Source organism: Cicer arietinum, chromosome 5 (assembly GCF_000331145.2).
Source record: "Cicer arietinum cultivar CDC Frontier isolate Library 1 chromosome 5, Cicar.CDCFrontier_v2.0, whole genome shotgun sequence".
NCBI classification, from domain to species: domain Eukaryota; kingdom Viridiplantae; phylum Streptophyta; class Magnoliopsida; order Fabales; family Fabaceae; genus Cicer; species Cicer arietinum.
The window spans coordinates 60,038,479-60,059,535 of NC_021164.2; the positions used below are offsets into that span (position 1 = coordinate 60,038,479).

General features: G+C 30.8%; 2 protein-coding genes and 1 non-coding gene across 3 annotated transcripts in view; 2 read left to right on the forward strand and 1 right to left on the reverse strand.

Moving 5' to 3' along the window:
- Positions 1–12,907: 12,907 nt before the first annotated feature.
- Positions 12,908–15,683, forward strand: LOC140918587 (pentatricopeptide repeat-containing protein At4g08210). The gene has a single exon (XM_073368964.1). It carries the CDS (start codon positions 13,113–13,115, stop codon positions 15,180–15,182), a length of 2,070 nt encoding a protein of 689 aa, XP_073225065.1. The 5' UTR covers positions 12,908–13,112; the 3' UTR covers positions 15,183–15,683.
- Positions 15,684–15,883: 200 nt separating this feature from the next.
- Positions 15,884–16,843, forward strand: LOC101505885 (uncharacterized). Its single transcript, XR_012163235.1, has 2 exons — positions 15,884–16,356; positions 16,521–16,843. It is a non-coding gene; the product is annotated as an uncharacterized protein (transcript).
- Positions 16,844–19,503: 2,660 nt separating this feature from the next.
- The window catches only part of LOC101506200 (uncharacterized), a 2,983-nt gene continuing 1,429 nt past the window's right edge, over positions 19,504–21,057 (reverse strand). The window contains exons 2-3 of the mRNA XM_073368965.1: positions 20,886–21,057; positions 19,504–20,440 (exon numbers count right to left, since the gene is read on the reverse strand). The exon at positions 20,886–21,057 is cut by the window's right edge and continues 3 nt beyond it. Of these exons, the coding sequence (XP_073225066.1) occupies positions 19,788–20,440; positions 20,886–21,057 (825 nt within the window). The 3' untranslated portion in view covers positions 19,504–19,787. The remainder of the gene's footprint in view (positions 20,441–20,885) is intronic.

Below are 21,057 nucleotides of genomic sequence, written 5' to 3' on the forward strand. Positions count from 1 at the left end.
TGCTTCTTTTCACATTAAATTCTTATATAGCTTCCTTTCCTTTATTTAACATTTTTTTTTGAAAGGTGGAGGGGTTTCGTTTTTTTTTTTTCTTTTTTTTTTATCTCTCCAATTTTTAAGGAAAATGGACTTTAGTGGTTCAGAGTTTGTCTGAGAGGTAAATAAAATATCAAATATTTTATATGAAAAAGTGAATCTTGAACACTATATAGTGAGGGAATTCATATTCATATTCTCAGTGCCTTAAGATTTTTGGTGGAGATGCAATGGTTAATCCACTTGTGTGGTTGCTCTTAGTTCAAGATGATGATCTCCGTGTTGGGTCATGACTCATGAGGGGGTCCTAAGGATCATTCATATTGAACCAAGAACAATCACACAAGTGAGTTGAATACCGTATCTTAACCCAAAATCTTAAGACAATAGGTTTATGAGTCATCTCACTTATATGTTGTTCAACCATCACATTTATAAGCAACGTGAGATTTCTAACTCACACTTGAAAACTGCTCATGATCCAAATTAGGTATCAAAGTCAATTATTTGACGTGACTGGCTACTTGTATCGAAATTCTTGTTGACAATGGTGGTCAGACGATGTGTTATGTTATGTTATGTTATGTGGTGCTAATGGTGATGCAAATATATGTAGATAATAAAAACTTCAGTTTGATCAGGAGGAGTATGCTCATATGAATGAATGGATTGTTGGTATATCAAGTTTAAGTAAGAGTCTCACATTTGATAGAAATGTGAATATTTAGCATCATATAATTCAGATGACTTATATACCTAATGTTTAACGTTTTAGATGGAAATGTGATTTTCAATATACTTGTCGTTACGTCCACTCTAATAATATGATAATCATCCTACCCTTCATGACCCAACAAATTGTTCAAGTCAAAATTTAAAATTAAATTCTCATACACGATTTGTGGTTGACTGAAATTAATGACTTTTATCGAAGTGAACTTTTGCTTAGTTCACATGTATTCAGCTTTTTTTCCTTAATAATTAGTATATCTTACCAATAACCAATGTGAAGTTTCAACCCCAACATCAGTTTTGTTGGGCCAACATTAGCTGCATTACACGAGCGGGGTGGCCCACAATTGGCGTATTTTTTTTCTTCTTTAGTTTGAAAGAGTCCATGCACATTGATTGATGATGAATGTTGATAAAAGTAAATAAAAGAGAGCGAAAATTATGCAGGTGAAGATTAAAAAATGTTTATGAGTGTGAGAGTTGAGTAGTGTACATGTTTATGTGGGGGAAACTAAGATGGAAGAAATCATTGCACTCAAGACGGGATTAGTGCTAATCATGATTAGTATTGCACGTGTTTCCAACTAGCTTTACCAAAAGAAAATTCTAGTATAACCCCAGCCTAACCCTCTCTTCTTTTAATTTTCACTTTTTCGTTTATTACAGCATCATAGTCTTTAACTCTTATTGCATCATTGAGTATGGAAAATAATATTCATTATGAGGACTTAGGAATTAGGTGTGATATCCTAATCTTGTAGTCAAAAAAGGAGATGATAAAAAGGAAAATAAAAAGAAAGAAAGCATCTTGACATCAGATTTGATTAATACGTTCATTCAGCGTGACCAAACGCCTACCAACCCATTAGGCCCAGTAACAGAGATTGTTGGATCATTGGATTGAATTAACTTCAAATTTGGACCTTTTCCTTTTCTTCTTAAATGTTCAAATCAACACATACATATGGTATGTTGATTGGGTTAATTAACTTTATGTCAAAGCTTTTCTTAGTCATCTTTCCAAAGATGAAAAGATTTATTATAGGCATGGATTAATTAAAATAAAAAAATTATAATTTTCGACCTTCAAGATTTTAAAATTTGGGTTCAAGGCTATTTAAGTATTTGTGGTAAATTTATATAATTATTAGTCCACTATTGTGCTTATAGATTTTTTATTTTTTAAATTATTATTAGCAAAATTTTATATTTCAATCAATTATTTCTTTAAATTATGATTTAGTTAGTATCAAGTATTTATAAAAGTCCACTTAAAACACTACAAAAATAATAAGAAATAATTAGTTAGTAGAATGAGGTTGGTGTGGTATGAAGTTATATATAGTGGTGTGATTATTAAAATAATGACTTCCATTCCAGTTATAATATAAAATGCTCATGATAGGCAATTAGGATTATCGGCTTGTGGTGCATTAATCAAGGATACCAATGGTATTTGGGATTTATCTCTCCTCATTGTTTAATCTTTAGTAGATCGTCTATAAAATGATTTCTTTAGTAGATAGTTATCATGAATAGTTTAATTTAAAGTATGTTTAAATATGTTTTTATTTTTGTAATTATAATATCTTTTTTATTTTGATTTTTGTAAGATTTTTAATTTAGTTTATATATCTATAAATATAATTTTATTTTAAAATAGTTTTTTAATCGAACTTCTGTTATAAAAACTGTAACACCGTTAAACTTAAATATAATTAAAACATAATTTTTTTTAACTTAAAAATAAACCTCAATATAGTTAAATTATAATTTTTTTAACCTACAATTAACCTCAACTTTTTCATTCTTCTTCCCCCAAATATTTCATCATTTTTTCCTAAAAAACTATACTCCTACGTAAATTAAAGTCAGGATTCTAAATACAATATTAATACAAAATAGTGAATGTTTGTTTATTTTTTCACTTGATTCGCTTCAATTTTCTTTGCATCGATGGATGGAAAAAGTGAAATTGAAGCTAGCGATTGGAAATCGGTTCAAAACGATGAATCGATTATTTCTGTCATCCACAATTGAATTTTGATTAATCAATTATCAGATCCGATTATTTCTCAATTTCAATTAACATTCCTAATTCGATTTTCAGTAGTTCCAATTCTACCAAGGATCTAGTCAACGAATTGAAAAATATGGTCAACTAATAAATCTCCAAAGCAGATTTTACCTTGAAATGATTATTATATAAGGTAAAAACTAAAAAAAAATGTCTAACTAACAATTTCAAAAGAAACTCACCGGTATTATCTTAATATCGTCGCTATCTTTTATAATATAATACATATTGTTATCTTGCAATTAACCTATCAGTGTTGATGCTCTAAATTTGAACCAACAATTTCAAAAGAAACCACTTTGAAGTTGTTAATTTTAGGTTTTTTTTAGGGAAGAAGAAAGAAACATTTGGAGTTAATTTTAGATTAAAAATGTTATAGTTTAATTATATTGCGGTTTATTTTTAGGTTAAAAAAAATATGTTTTAATTATATTTAAGTTTAACGGTGTTACAGTTTTTGTAACAAAAATTGAATGAAATAACTATTTCAAAATAAAACTATATTTCAAGATATCTGAATCAAACAAAAAAAACTTACGAAAACAAAAAAAAAAAGGTTATAATTGCAAGAAATAAAGACATATTTAAATCTTAAAAGTATTAAACAAAGACCATCAAAGTTACTTGAATTGATCAAGTAAGATTAAAATAGTCAATATCAGTCCGACCTAATATAACGATATATTTGACCCATATTTTAGTATAGGTTAAATCATTAAAAACAAAATAAAAAAATGAACTATTCTTTTTTGTCTCCCCATTTAGTCCATCATAAAAATGATTTTGGGTTGAGTTAGCCTAATAGACTACATATTAGTCTGCTACAATTTGAAAAAAAAGTTAATTATAAAAAAAATATAAACAAATTTAGGCTGACTTTCAAAATTATATGTTTGTTGTATTTTATAGTATTACTAATTTAATATATGGATCAACTTACAAAATATCAAACTTATACTTTCATGGAAGTTGCATTTATAGAAATAATGTTGAAGAAAAATTGAATAGCGAAGACAATGTGATCAAGTATTAAAGTGAATATTTAGCCACTCTTGCACTTGGAAATGTTTTTGACCCAACATCAAAGTTGTATTTTTAAACTTTTGTTTTAAGAGGCTTAATCCAAGTGATTATAAAGTGAAGGTAAATAAAGCGAGAGCGGGTGGTTTGTATAATCATTTATTATCTATTTTAAATTGTTAACCTATTTATCTATTTTACTTTTACTTTGTAAAACCACATTTTGTTATTTTGAAAGTTCATCTCTGAAAAGGAAAAAAAAACTCTAAATTAGACGAAAAATTGTTACCTAACTTATATGATATTGTGTGTTATAATTTAGGTTATATGATGTTATATACTATAATTTTATTTTATTGTATTAGTCTTATAAGAAAGTGAGCCGGTCGAACTATTTTACATAGACCGAGTGGATTAAGGGTGTTCAAAAAAATCAAAAATTGAACCAAACTGCTGAGCTGAACTGAACCGAACTGTTTTGGAACTGAATTGGTTTATAAAAATTGAGAACCGAACTGTTTTCGAACTGATTTTTTAAAACTAGAACCGAATCGAACTGATTTTCAGTTTGAAAAAACCAAGCTGAATTGGTTTTCAGTTCAAAAAAACCTAACCAAACCGGTTTTTATTTCAAAAAACTTGAACCAATTTTTTTTTTAGAAATAATTAGGGGTAGTTATGTAAAATTTGGTTTATATAAATAAAAAATTAAGTTAAACCAGTTCGGTTCGGTTCAAATAATAAATTGGTGCACCAAATTATAAAACGGTTCGATTCAATTTTTTAAATTGAAAACCAATTCGGTTCGATTTTTTCAAACTGAAAATCAATTTGATTCAATTTTCAAATAGTCCATAACTGAACTTTGTCCACCCCTAAGGTGGAACATCCGTTTTGACAAATTAAAGGAAGAGAGGTTTGGATAATATGCATATTGCATAATGTGCTAAGTTCAAACCTCATTTGGCTCCTTGTAAAAATAAAGGGAACCCTCAAATGACATTATTGGTTCATCAATCTGCTTTAATTATTATAAAAAAAACAACTGTCAATTACTTAAATTGTATATATCTATAACGATAATAGCAATAAAACAACCACTATATTTCTAAATCTGTAAAAGAAATTATCAAAGTTTGGATGGTCAATTTCAATCAGTGAGAGTTGATTTTGATGGTGATGGCATTGATGATAGCATAATCTTTACTTTATACAGAGTAAATATTTAGTTTCTTACTTCTTACCCCACCTTGCATATGGAGGTATGAGAATGTCACTTGCATTCTTGCTTTTATTTCTGACTCAGATTTACATCGATTATGGGCCAAAAAAGCAACGAAATAAATACCCCACTTTGACTTCGGTGCTTGTAATACACACATCAAACTTTTCTTTCCTTAAATTTTATGTTACTATCTTTTATAAAAAGTAAATAAATTTAGTGTTATCTTCAATTCAATAAGGTTATTTTCTCTTTGATTGGATGCGGAAAAAAAAGCCGTGTCAGCCTCCAGGCAGGAGTCATTGGTATAACATGAAATAATTGGATGGTATAGAGCTAATAAGCATTGAGATTGCTAAAAAGAAAAATGTGACATGTCGAATTTTCAAGGTCAATAATAGAGATGGAATTGTCCGGGTTCAAAGGTTATTCATTGATTCTATATTGGCCATAAAAAGATGAAATGTTACATACGAAAAGAAAACGACTCGTATTCTTAATATCTTTAATTTTGTTGGAAATTTGATGTTTAATATTTAGTTTGTTGTTGTATTTTAGTGTGAGTAATTTGTTCTACATCAACTACTATGAATAAAGAAAATATTAGGTATATAAGAAACATAACAAATATAATTCTACTATTTTAAAAATTTAAGTTGAAATTTAGTGTTTAAATCTCTAATTGATTGTGAACCATTAACCCGTTGTTACTCCAAACACTTAAATTTTAGTCGTGAACATTGATGGTCGGAGCTATGGATCCTTCAATTAAGAAACATTAACTATAGCATAAGCATGCCTTGTCATTTATAGATCCAAAGGGAAGAAGTGCTTGTATGGTTAAAAGTTGCAAATCCCACTGGTAAATCATCGGGTCCTATGGTATGTGAAATTGTGACTTATGTTTCAGATATAGATCGTTAGATTGTTTGTGTGAACAAGATTTGATGCAATTTCTTTTAAGAGTCCATGTTTATTATTGTTGGATCATGAAAGCATTTAGAGTCATCGCATTGTACTAAAATCAGTTACAGTAATAGATGTTAACAATGAAAAGAGGAAGAAGAGAGACAACCACTCTAGGGTTTCATAACATAGAATGAACCAAACGTCAGTTAATAGGGTTACAATGAGTATATATATAAAAGAACATAAATGTCTAAAATACCCTTACTACTAATATATAATAACATTATCTAACATCTCCCCTCAAACTCACGATGCATTAACATGGAGCATCGAGAGTTTGTCAACTAAAAAACGAAAACGTTTAATGGAATGCATTTTTGTGAACAAATCAGCAATCTGTAAAGAAGAAGAGACAAACGATAGAGTAATGGTTCCATGCTGAAGATGATGACGAGTTTTGATCTTGTATACCTAACGAGACCCAATAGTACGTTTTCCAGGAGGAAGAGGTACTAATTCCCAAGTATTGGTTTTGGGAAATGCAGATAGTTCTTCTGCATAGTTTGCTGCCAAAGAGGATCAAGAACAACCTCTTTATTGGAAGAGGACTTAGACAAAGTTGACGAGAGGGGTAATGAGGAGGATCAACAATCACATAAGGTGGTTGGACAGCCGGGGGGACAAGAGGGATGTCACCAAAGAAGAAGCAACACTCAAAGAGAAGAACCAACAAAGAGTCATTGGTATAACATGAAATAATTGGATGGTATAGAGCTAATAAGCATTGAGATTGCTAAAAAGAAAAATGTGACATGTCGAATTTTCAAGGTCAATAATAGAGATGGAATTGTCCGGGTTCAAAGGTTATTCATTGATTCTATATTGGCCATAAAAAGATGAAATGTTACATACGAAAAGAAAACGACTCGTATTCTTAATATCTTTAATTTTGTTGGAAATTTGATGTTTAATATTTAGTTTGTTGTTGTATTTTAGTGTGAGTAATTTGTTCTACATCAACTACTATGAATAAAGAAAATATTAGGTATATAAGAAACATAACAAATATAATTCTACTATTTTAAAAATTTAAGTTGAAATTTAGTGTTTAAATCTCTAATTGATTGTGAACCATTAACCCGTTGTTACTCCAAACACTTAAATTTTAGTCGTGAACATTGATGGTCGGAGCTATGGATCCTTCAATTAAGAAACATTAACTATAGCATAAGCATGCCTTGTCATTTATAGATCCAAAGGGAAGAAGTGCTTGTATGGTTAAAAGTTGCAAATCCCACTGGTAAATCATCGGGTCCTATGGTATGTGAAATTGTGACTTATGTTTCAGATATAGATCGTTAGATTGTTTGTGTGAACAAGATTTGATGCAATTTCTTTTAAGAGTCCATGTTTATTATTGTTGGATCATGAAAGCATTTAGAGTCATCGCATTGTACTAAAATCAGTTACAGTAATAGATGTTAACAATGAAAAGAGGAAGAAGAGAGACAACCACTCTAGGGTTTCATAACATAGAATGAACCAAACGTCAGTTAATAGGGTTACAATGAGTATATATATAAAAGAACATAAATGTCTAAAATACCCTTACTACTAATATATAATAACATTATCTAACATCTCCCCTCAAACTCACGATGCATTAACATGGAGCATCGAGAGTTTGTCAACTAAAAAACGAAAACGTTTAATGGAATGCATTTTTGTGAACAAATCAGCAATCTGTAAAGAAGAAGAGACAAACGATAGAGTAATGGTTCCATGCTGAAGATGATGACGAGTTTTGATCTTGTATACCTAACGAGACCCAATAGTACGTTTTCCAGGAGGAAGAGGTACTAATTCCCAAGTATTGGTTTTGGGAAATGCAGATAGTTCTTCTGCATAGTTTGCTGCCAAAGAGGATCAAGAACAACCTCTTTATTGGAAGAGGACTTAGACAAAGTTGACGAGAGGGGTAATGAGGAGGATCAACAATCACATAAGGTGGTTGGACAGCCGGGGGGACAAGAGGGATGTCACCAAAGAAGAAGCAACACTCAAAGAGAAGAACCAACAAAGAGATAAGCAACGAAAGAAGAAGCAAAAGCCAAAGAGAGGATCATTAGCCATATCAAACAATCACAATAAAGAGAGAAACCAAACCAATAAGAAATCATATCAAATAGTCACAATCAAGAGAAGAACCAAGCCAACAAAAAAAAACCCGAAAAAGGAGGGTCAAAAAAAGGAACAACAACCATATCAAAATCAACAGATAGGAACAACCAAAGAAGTAGCCCCATGAAACCAAATCAAAACAAACCAAACCAAATAGAACCAAACAAAACTAAATCACATCAAACCAAACTAAATCAAACCAAACTAAACTACATCAAACCAAACTAAACAAAGAGAGAAGCAACCAAATAGATGAACCACATGAGAGAAGAGCAAACAAATAGAACAATCAATATGGAGAGAAGCAACAAAGCAATCACTAGAGAGAGGAGCAATCAAACAGAAGAAGCAACAGAGAAAGTGACAACACAGAAGAAAGCAACCAAATAGATAGGAGAGACGAACAATTAAATTACCAACCAAATCAGCAAAGAACCACAACAATTGAAAGCATGTGAACCAAACCAAAATCAACTCCTTAATACTGGTCATAACAAACAAGCAGTTTTTTTTTTGAAGTTGTTCTGCAATATCAGATATTTGAGAAGCAGTCTCAGATGAGTATACAGAACCAAACTAGAGCCAATGGGAGAAGGAGCAGAAGCAACAACATTGGACGATGGCCCCCTAAAATTCTTCTTATGTGCTCTCCCCAATTTCGGACAATGTGTTTTCCAATGTGCTTGAAGAGAATCATCCTTAGCACCAGCCATAACAAATAATGACAGGAAAATACGAAAAACACAATCATTGAGACAAAATAAATTAGGGATAATCTGGTGTTGTGCGAGTCCGATTTCTCCCCCTACAGACGTCGTTTCGCCGATCCGACCGTTGAAGACGAAGACCTGAATGTTGCGAACCTGTTGTCCAAAAATCAGCCTGATCCAACAGTTAACGAATGTGAAATCGATGTTTTTGTGAGACTGATTTAACAAAATCGGGAACAGTGTTACTCTTCTCTTTTCTCTTTTGGTGGTTGTCTTTCCTATCAAAATAATCTCTCTGGTCTTTACCGTAGATCCCAAAATCAACCAAAGCTCTTTAATACCATGTTAACCATGAAAAGAGGAAGAAGAGAGGCAACCACTCTAGGGTTTCATAACATAGAATGAACCAAACTTCAGTTAATAGGGTTACAACGATTATATATATAAAAGAACATAAATGTCTAAAATACCCTTACTACTAATATATAATAACATTATCTAACAATAAAATCAACATAAAAATATTTTTCTAAAACTTTGATCATTTGGTATATAGATCTCTCACATTTATATAATGTTCGACTTCCACTTTTTCATCTAATATGTGACTATTATTCACATTTGATACACAAACAATTTTTCTTTCAAGTAAGAGTTCATTCATTTATATGAGTATGCTCCTTCCTCCAAATGAATTTTTTGTTCATCCACAAAAACTTGCACAATCGTTTTCCCCACATCAACAAGACACATTTTATTGGATCATGAGTAAGGTGGGAATAGGTCAAGTTAGACTTTGAAATGTCTGAATCTAGTCTATGATTAATTTTTCCGGCATGAGTTTGACCTACGACTTATTATAGGTTTTTTTTTTTTGTCTGATCTGACCTTTTTTTAAAGTATGGTCCGACCTGAAAGTCTATTTAAAAACCTTATTAGCATTAAAATATTTAAATAATATATTGTATATTTTTTAAATAGATTAAATTATACCTTTATATATAATGAAAATTAATAAAATAGTAAGCATAAGGAAAACCAATAAAACTATAACTAAATCTAATAAAATTATAACTAGCAAGTCTGCAACAATCTTCTGATGAGGACATAAAATAAACTAATTATGAGGAAAAACAAATAATATTTCAAGTAAGACTTTATAATAGTTTTTAGTTTTATCTGCGTTTAATTTGAATTGTTATAATTTTTAGTTAAGTAAACCCAATATGGGTATAGAGAATTGGCTTTTGGCCCATTTTATGAATAGGATAAATCATTATTTAAATACCTTGTAAGAGTCTTATTTTGAATAAATTTGAAATGAATTAGAATTTTTCTCACGAGAATGTTGAGTGAGATGCGTCTTCTCTTTGAGTTCTTAAATTAGAACTTACTTGAATCGACTTATCAATCATCATTAATTTTGATGCCTTATCCATCTTCGCGATCTAACCATTTTGGTTTTTTTTTTTCTTTTTATTTTGTCACTTTATTTTAATAAACCACTTAGTTAGATCTTTAATCTCATGTGGAAGCACTCAAGTAAAACAAAATTAACCATAAATAAAAGACATTGTCATCCTCTAGGCCGACCTAATAACCTTTTCTATAATAAATACTAGTATTAATAAATAATAACAAAAAATAACAATGTTAATAATATAAATTAATAGACTTTAAAAAAATTTAAACCTAATTTTTTTTATTAAACATGTTAGACCGTAGACCCCTTATAAACAACTTAACCTATTTTCACCCTTAGTATATATCATCATATTGAAATAAGAACAAGTTACCCATGTGAAAAAATCAAATAAACCATTTATTATGGAGAAAAAAAAATGAAGTATATCACAATTAGCGTTATTAGTCTACTAATTATTATATTAATGAGGTTTAGTCTAGTAACTGAATATTATGTTATCATAAAAAATTATTACACTAAATAATTGTACTAGGAACTCTACTTACTGTAAACAACACTTATCGTGAATTAGAGTGAACAATTATTAATTTATACTCCGTGTTCTATAATAAATGTAAATTGTAGATTTTTTTTAAGGGAGTATAACTTTAAAATTTTAATATAATTTTAATTTTTTTTCTTCTAATTTTATCTTGTAATGAAAATTATGTGTCATTCTCAATTTATTTATTTATTTATAAATACGTAATTTCCAAATTACTACTATATGTTTTTTATGATAATAAAAGTATATTTATTATTGATATTTTTTTTTATCTATATATGAGATGATATAATTATCATAAGAAAATCATACACAACTTCGATGTTCTGGGATATGATGTTCAATATAATAATATTGACATTTGCCAGTTGAGCTACAATTTAATCACCATGATTGAAAAAGTTGATTTGATAAAAATGTTTTTTCTTTTCTTTATTGTTTTTCTTTAAGAGTGAATATTCATTTTAGTCCTTTAGAAAAATCGTGAGACCCAATCTTGTGTCGCAAAAAAAATAAAGGTAATTTTTATTCTTTGAGAAAATTAAATCGAGACATCTTAGTTTCTACCTTCAATACACTTTGTTTAATTGATGAATAAGAGATGGAGAAGAGAAAATGAATAGAAAATAAGATGATTATTTAATAGTTTGATATAAGAGGGAATGAAAAAAAAAGAAATATATGTGTCCTCAAGTTATAGCTCAATTGAAAAATACTAATATGATTAAGTTTGATGTGTTGTTTCAAGTTTGAACTTGAAATGCAATTGTGTGTGAATTTATGATGATCTTTCACTTCTTTATGCATTTTTTTCAATTTCATATAAAATAAATAAAATTTACAAACATTTTTATGCATTTAATTACTATGAGTAATAATTGTTCGAGAGATTATTAGTTTGAATTCTGACTAAAATAATCATTGATCGGTCTTTATCTATTTCCTGATAGAAATACATATTATCAAAATATATATTTTTTTAAATAGAAGGTTAAGATGAAAATATACTATAAATTGTAAAAAAAAAACTTTAATAGATAAAAGTTAGATATAAAAATACTAATCACATATTATATAATTAATTAGCTAATATGGAATGGAGACTATTACTGTCCTTTTGATTCAAAAGGATAAAGGATAATAATAATAATAATAATAATAATAATAATAATAATAATAATAATAATAATAATAATAATAATAATAATAATAATAATAATAATAATAATAATAATAATAATCACCATTCAATAATATTTAGTTAATTAATTTGTGATTGGTAATTTTTTTATTCTTATTTTTATCTATTAACACTACTTTTATAGAAAAAATTTTATGCTGCAAAATGCATAAAAATGTTTTTAAATTTTATTTTATTATTTTTTATTATTAAAATAATATTTATAATTGTCTCATAAGGATAGTTCAATTGATAGTTCAAAGGACAATAAACCCAGATGTTTAAGTTCGAACCTTAAATTTTTAACTTCTCTAAGTGAGGTTTAAATTGAAACATTTTTTATTATTATTACACAATATATATTTTCTATATTTATTCTCTTTATTTTTTATATTTTATAATTTTTATTGATTGCAATGAAATATTTAATTTTATTTATTTTTATAGTATTTAATTTTTTCTTAAGAACATTTATCTCATTTTATAGATGAGTTTAATTACTAGACATTAATAGTTATCACATTACAATATTTATAGGTATGATTTTTGATATAGTTATCATCAAAGATATATTTTTTTTTAATGATTCGACGACTAAAATCGAGTGATAGTGTAAAAAATATATAACTAAATCTTTTGTAGATATACATATTTATTTTAAATAATCATTTCTTTTCATTTTTCTTATATCAAACTATTAAATAGTTATCTTATTTTCTATCTCCTTTGTCGTCTCCATCTTTCATTTATCAATTAAATAAAATGTCAAAAAAACATGAATTAAGTTATTCTAGTTTAATTTTCTCATAACCAAATATTACTTTTATTTTTTCATAGACTAATTTTATAGGAACTAAAATTGCTATTCAGTATTTCTTTAATACGTTTGAAATGAATTAATATGATTATTATTTGCGACAAATTAAGTACAATTTATCAATTATCTAGTGTGGTTGAACTTCTCTTGTTTAAATTTTTCATTTTCAGTTTGTGAAGGAAGTTTTTACACGTAAGAAGCTTGTCCTCTGAGAAATGCTCATAGTGTGCTAATTCAACGTATAATAATGAGTTAGCTATGGATTTAAACCAAATCCAATTCGCTCTGCGTTGTTGCGTACGCTTTCAAGCAATTAAACAAGCAAAGTCACTCCATTCCTACATAATTAAATCCGGCCATTTCAATAACCTTTTTATCTTAAACAACATGATCTCTGTTTATGCAAAGTGTTCAAGTTTCTACGATGCACGTAACCTATTCGACGAAATGCCTCATAGAAACATAATTTCTTGGACAACAATGGTCTCTGCATTCACTAATTCTGGCATGCCCCACGAAGCTCTAAATCTTTACAACCAGATGCTGGAATCTAAAACAGAACAACCTAATCACTTTTTGTACTCTGCGGTTCTTAAAGCTTGTGGTCTTGTGAGAAATGTTGAATTGGGCAAGTTGGTTCATTACCGAATTTTTCAATCTAAGTTAGATATTGATACTGTTTTGATGAATGCCCTTTTGGATATGTACGTCAAATGTGGTAGTTTGAAAGCTGCCCAACAAGTTTTCTATGAAATCAAGTGTAAAAATGCTACTTCATGGAACACCCTCATTTTGGGACATGCTAAACAAGGTTTGATTGGTGATGCGATGAAACTGCTAGATAAAATGCCGGAACCAGATATTGTATCTTGGAACAGCATCGTTGCTGGTCTTGTAGATAGTGCTAGTCCTCATGCGTTGCAATTTGTTTCGATGATGCACATGAAGGACCTTAAATTGGATGAATTCACATTGCCAAGTGCCCTCAAAGCTTGTGGTTTTAGTGGTGAATTAACGTTAGGAAGACAGATTCATTGTTGTATTATTAAGGCAGGGTTTGAGTCTAGCTGTTTTTGTATATCGGCGTTGATTGATATGTATTCGATTTGCAAGCTATTGGGCAAAGCAATGAAGATTTTTTATCAATTCTTTAGGAATTCTCCTGTTTCTGAAAGCTTTGCACTTTGGAATTCTATGCTTTCTGGGTATGTTGCCAATGGAGATTATGTTGAAGCACTCCGTCTGATTTCTCATATGCATCATTCTGGTGTACACTTTGATCTTTATACCTTTAGTATTGCTTTGAAGATCTGTGTCAACTTCACTAACCCGAGTTTGGCATCTCAAGTGCATGGATTGGTCATCACTAGTGGCTATGAGTTAGATTGTATTGTTGGGAGCATTCTTATTGATCTATATGCAAAACAGGGCAATATTAACAATGCATTAAGATTGTTTGAGAGGTTGCCAGATAAAGATGTTGTAGCTTGGTCTAGTTTGATTGCTGGTTGTGCTAGATTCGGTTCAGATAAATTAGCTTTTTCCCTTTTCATGGACATGTTTCATTTGGGTCTTCAGATTGACCATTTTGTTGTTTCAATTGTTCTAAAAGCTTGTTCAAGTTTGGCATCTCATCAACGTGGCAAGCAAGTTCATGCTTTATGTCTAAAGAAGGGGTATGCATCCGAGAGAGTAATTACAACTGCTCTAATCGATATGTATGCAAAATGTGGTGACATCGAGGATGCCTTAGCTTTGTTTGGTTGTCTCTTGGAAATCGATACCATGAGTTGGACAGGTATTATTGTGGGATGTGCACAAAATGGAAGAGCAGATGAGGCAATTAGTCTTCTGCATAAGATGATAGAATCTGGTACACTGCCAAACAAAATCACCATTCTAGGTGTTCTTACTGCTTGTAGGCATGCTGGCCTCGTTGAAGAGGCATGGGCTGTGTTTAATTCTATTGAAACAAAGCACGGATTGATGCCGTGCCCAGAACATTATAACTGTATGGTTGATATTCTTGGTCAAGCAGGACGTTTTGAAGAAGCGGGGAAATTGATTTGTGAAATGCCATTTAAGCCCGACAAAACTATATGGTCTTCCTTGCTTAGTGCCTGTGGAACTTACAAGAACCGACATCTTGCAAAGATTGTTGCTGAGCATCTCCTTGCTACCTCGCCAGAAGATGTTTCTGTATACATAATGGCGTCAAATGTTTATGCATCTCTTGGAATGTGGGATAGTTTGAGCAAAGTCAGAGAAGCTGTAAAAAAAGTAGGGAGAAAAGGAGCTGGAAAAAGCTGGATTGAGATCTCAAGTTGAGAATGCTGGTTTGGCGCATAGCTTAACCTTCTCAATAAGATATTTCCAGATGAGTCACTTATCATTCTAGCTTATACGGAATGACATATGATTGAAGCCTGAATTTGAAAGACAGTCTTCATGTTTCGGTAATGACATAAGTTCAGTTAGAAGGTTAAAGCACAGAAGTATCAAATTTTAAACAACTTTTAGATGGAAGAAACTACACTGAAGAACACAAGATTAAGTGCAACGAATGCAGCAGTTCAATCTGATAAGCTTGTAAATGCTGCTATTTCCATGAGGAAGAAACTACACTGAAGAACAAAAGATTAAGTGCAATGAATGCAGCATTTCAATGCCATGAGGTTTCTCTTTCCATTCAAAATAACTTACTGCAGCAGTTCATTGCACTTCTTTGAATCTCCTTAAGCCTGCCGGCTATTGCCATGAGGTTTCACACATAAATGGTTTGAAACTGTTCTGATTTCTCCTCCCTACTGAAAACATACGTCAAATGAGTTTTCAGTTTTCTATTGAATTCCATGTAAAGGTTCTACTTCATGAATTCTTTCTGGGACATGGTGAAGCAGCTATGCAAGGTTTGATTGGTGGTGTGCTGAGACTGATTTATGAAATACTTGAACCAGATCTTGTATCTTGGAACAGCATTGTTGCTGGTCTTGCGGATAATGTTAGCCCGCATGAATTGCAATTTGTTTCATGATGCACATGAAGGGCTTAAAACTTGCCTGATAAGCTTGTTCAATCTGAATGCAGTAGTTCAGTCCGAAAAGCTTGTTATACAAACTGCTGACGCCAGGAGGTTTCAGTTTCACACATCCAATTTTTGCATCACCCGACAAAAATTAGAGGTAAGTTCAATTGTACTTTCAATAGTATTTATACTGCTTGTGATTTTTACCACTTCTCTTTTTACTTTTCAGCTTCATATTAACCACATAACGATTAACCATATGTCACATACTTCTTCTATTAACATCTTTTTGTGATAAGCTTTCTTGAAAGTGGTTTAGAGTCTCCTTTCGCAAGCACAAATTTTAAACGCCCGTCAAATCTGAAGCCACAATATGTAGTTTGGAAGGAACCACGAAAAAATACACTGGGATGCGAGAATTTGGGCAGCTGACATAATTCCAATCTTACGGGAACTCAAATTTGGTCAATATCAGAGGTGGCACACCTTTACGACTTAGTTGCAAATGCACCTTAGACCTTGTCATTGTTGTAATAGCCACATTAGTGCAATATTCTTGTAGCTTTTGTATTTTCTTTTTGTTCACTAGTATTGCAATTAAACCAATGTACGTGTTCTTAATTACTCATTGCTGTTTGCAGAAGTCATCAGGTCTCAGCTCATCTTTTAGCTTGGTTGAGCAGCTTGACATTCTCGATGTTTCTTTGAAAAGTTTCATTCTGATGAGCATGTGGTAAGAATGGCATATTTTATTAATGGTTTCGCATTTTGATGGTGAATTGTCTTAAATATATTTATAAAAGTGAATTAACATATGATTGAGGAACTCAAGTTTCTACTGTTTGTCACACCTTGTTTGTTTTGTAAATTTTTAAGATATTTGAAAGTTCTTTAACACGTTATATGTATGCACTTTGACTATTGATTTATTATTGGTTGAGTTGGAATGATATTTTGTGGTCTATTGATTTATTATATTTAAAGTGCCTATACCATGTAGTGGTGGAGCTTGACATGATTTTGTGAGGTGGTAAAAAATATATATACATTCATACATATAATAGATATACTTTATTGCAAATATACTAATAACTGGACGTTGGTGCACTGGTTAAGTCCCTTTCATTTCAACCAACTGTTACGGGTTTGAGCCTTAGGTTTTACATTTTGAAATCTTATTTCTTTACTTGCACAAGTTTAAAAGATAAAAGGAAATGCAAAAATTTAGACACCCGGGATCGAATTCTGCTTATATATTTAGCAGATATGAGTATTGAAGTTGTTATCTGCATGAATGTGTCATGGCTGTTTCTTATTTCAAGTGTGGGTATGAAAATGGGATATAGCCCTCACATTAGTGCCATATTCTTGTCCTAACCCAAGGTTAATAACAGGTTGAGCCTCCACTAGGCAGCACAGAATCATGGTTGGGGGGGGTGTTCGCATTTCGCAAACACCTCCAGGTATGCCTACCACTTTTATTATTATTATTCGATCAGAAGGGAATTTTGATTACACTGTCAGAGGGAAGGGAAACAGTCATAAAACACCGCTGCAACAGTTTTTCAAAACCACAGATCTTTTGTTATCTTTTCATCATTATGTTTCTGTACTTTTACAGTCATTTGTACGAAAAGTTAAAAAATGGGGGGCCACTTCATTATGATTTTGACGTTATGTATTAAGCTTGGCCTTCAATGGAATTGTATCTAGGATTGATGATTATCTTTGGTCTTTCCAAGCCATGCTGTTAGTAACAAGTTAAACGACTATTACCTTATTATTATTATTATTTTAAAAGCCATGATTGGGGGCACCTAAATTAGGAAGAGCGAAGTGTGTGTTCTTGGAAGGCCTGTTTACAACAACACGAAGTAGTATCTGTTGTTAAAATTATCCAAAAGTGAGAGACCTAAAATATTGGGAAGAATGATGTAAAGTGGTCCTAGGAATAAACGTCTGCTCAAAGTAAGTCTAAACCATCTGCATCAGATCAGACACATCATCAAGACTAGGTGAACATTAAGATAGGGAGCAACTATAGGTTTCTAAAAAATCACATAATTTCGGTAGTACTACTATATTTGCATCTTCCTTTTTTCTTTTTCACCAAAGAAATAAATTGGAATTTTTTAGATGTGTAATTATAAAGTGGCTTTGGAGTGAATTTTTTTTTTCAGTCGTGGGTAAAAAAATTAATGAACTCTTGATCGACTTAAGAATAAGACTACTAAAACAATTGTTTAAAATTTTAAAAAAATCAAAACTTTTACTTAATAAAAAAGTCTCTAAATTCTTTTTATATACTTTATATAAAGATTGCATATTCTAATACTTTTAAATCTAAAACGGATAAAATTTTATTTAAAATTAATATGATTTTAATAAATATTAAATTAATTGATTTAATTAATAATTAAAAAATATTCTATAAAATAGATTATATTAATTTAATAAATGATTTTTTATTCTAAAATATCTAAATAGTACTTTTTTATAAAAAAAAATGTTAATAATTTTAGTTAAAAAAAAGTTTGTATTGAGCAGCTATGGTTGAACCCCACATTTACATTACATCACTGTATAAGGCCGACTCATTGTTGTGCAACGTCGCCATCTCAACCATGCTACTGCTTGTGACAGTTTCTTCCATAGAATTTTCACTCTCATTAGTCATTTCTCATGCTACGTTTTTCAATCATTGCACCCACACTACCTTGCTCTTCCACTCACTTTTTATTCTGACTTCCTAGCTACCAGTAGCTTTTCTATTTGTTTGTATCTTCACAAGCATGGCATGCCAAGTTGTGATTCCTTCACGCTTTTCAACAACAAGAATAGAAGCAAGCACATACTCCAAAATTTGCCGCGTAACTCTCACGCCAAAATTCCCTTTTCCCCGCCTTATTTTGTTGGCGATGATGAATACCTAAATGGTCACTAGGTAGCAACATATATGCTCACGTGGCTTCTTATTGATAAGTATAATAAACCTTTTGTGTGTAAATGAAAACAGTTATTAGTGTTTCGTTTTCTTTTGTTAATACTACTTTATTTTATGTGTGGACACTTGTGTTTTGATATCACTATTTTCTTGTTAAACCCATGCTTAGTTGCTCTCAACTTTGGGTTACAAAGGCCCGGGGAGATCTTAATAGTTGCATCCATTATTTGGATGAATATTGGTAAGAAAAGTTTCAGCTACTAATTCATATAACCACGTGAGGTAAATAATCCCCACTAAATAAAATTTAAATGATAGTTGCATTAATATTTGATATATTAGAGTGCCGTGTTGATTGGATATATTATTTTGTTTTATATTTATGATCTCTTGTGCAAATGATGAGTATGATGCCTTATTATTTAAGCATTGAAAAGTTTATATTAAATCAAAACAAAAATTGAATTATAGTAAAATTAGTTATATATATAAATATTTTTTAAAAACTATTTTAATATAACAATATAATTTTTTAGAAAATACCTTAATCTAAAAATATTGTTAGTAATTTTTTTTTTGATGTTCTTAAAAATTTAGAGTTATATACAAGTGAACTCTAGAACATCTTCACAGTGTCTTCTAATATATTTGGTGTGTAAGTTTCGCTACATCTTAAAAAATGGCATTAATAATTTATACAATGCCAGCTTAAGGCTTTCCATTGATTGGAGAGGGAGTGATACCCACATATGCATACAAAAATAAAATTGGATCTTCCACAGCTGCAGTATAATGGTGCATCTATAAGGACCTTAATACTACAAAAATGTAGTACTACTACCAACATAAAACGCCAACGATCCAAGTTTAGCTAAACAACAGCTCAAAAAATATTTATAAAAAACACAGCAAGTGACATGACAGTATTGCAAAGAAAGTTCCAACAAAAATCCAAGACACATAATCAAAATCCTCTGTAGATTACAACGAAGCAAGGCAAAATAGCTCGAGGATTGTACACATACAACTCATCCAAATTAGAATAAGCACCAACAACATCACCAGCAACAGAATCACACTCTTCCATACCTCCACCACCTTCCATGTTATTCTTCTTCACTCTCCCAGCTATTACCCTACAAACCAACATTGCCCTCTTCTCATCACCACTCTCATTATTATTATTATCACAACCTCCACAAACCAAAACACTTGTTGCTTTGTCATGTGCTTTCCCACTCGTCGCGGTCGTTAATATCCCATCTCCACCGTTCATCTTGAACCCGTGTTTTATAATGCTGCACACATTACATTGCGGTGTTGAGTTGCAGAGATTTGATGATCCGTTTAGGCCTAATGAACACATGAATGTGGTGCAGTGAAACCTTAGTAACTCGTTGCCGTCCGCTATGCATCTTGGGTGTTTTTTCGAGAGGTTTGTGGCTTTGGCTTTGATTGAGTCTCTGTACTCTTCGAATTTTGTTATGGTTTTTTGAGTGTTGTGGACTTTAAGGATTCGGTCGATTTTGCATACTGGTGATTGCTTCTTTAGCCAGCTTGAATGGAATATGATTTCGACTATGTTCTTGCTTGTGTCTTCTGGACCCAGCTCAGAAACTAAAATGCATAACAAAAAATATTTAATCAAACGTCTATTTACATTCAATTATGGTGCATTGGTATTATTGAAACTATATACATACAAAATGTAAGAAAAGTGGTATATAACTAATCCCTTAAAGTATTTTTTTTTTTAAATCGAGCATTCTAGAGACTAATATGTTGAGTTTGGTGAGACCACAATAGACACCAGAGTTTTTCCTCTCAAGAGTTTTAAACAAAAAAAATATTTTTATATTAGCTATCTTTCAGATATTATTTATATTTATATTTCATTCACAACAAATTAAAATATGTATCAATATCAGAAGAAATTAATTATATCCTAAGTCTCACCTCTAGTCTGAAAGAATTAGTCTCTGGACCGGAATAACTTAACTCACAGAAAAATGTATGAAAGTTAGATGGTAAATTGGGTCAATAGAAACATATGCATATATACCTGCATGTTTGACAGCTTGATGATGTTCAAGGCTTTCAGCTTTCATGATCTCACCACAATCAGGACAAGAAGAAATGGAACTTCTTAAAGAAGAGTCTCTTGTGAAACCAAGAACAGGATCAACCACCATTCGACACTCGTAACAACCGGAGAGTCTCCTAAACGGCATTCC

Excerpts from the sequence above, each read along its gene's own strand:
- LOC140918587 (XM_073368964.1), top strand. The coding sequence starts at position 13,113 with ATGGATTTAAACCAAATCCAATTCGCTCTGCGTTGTTGCGTACGCTTT.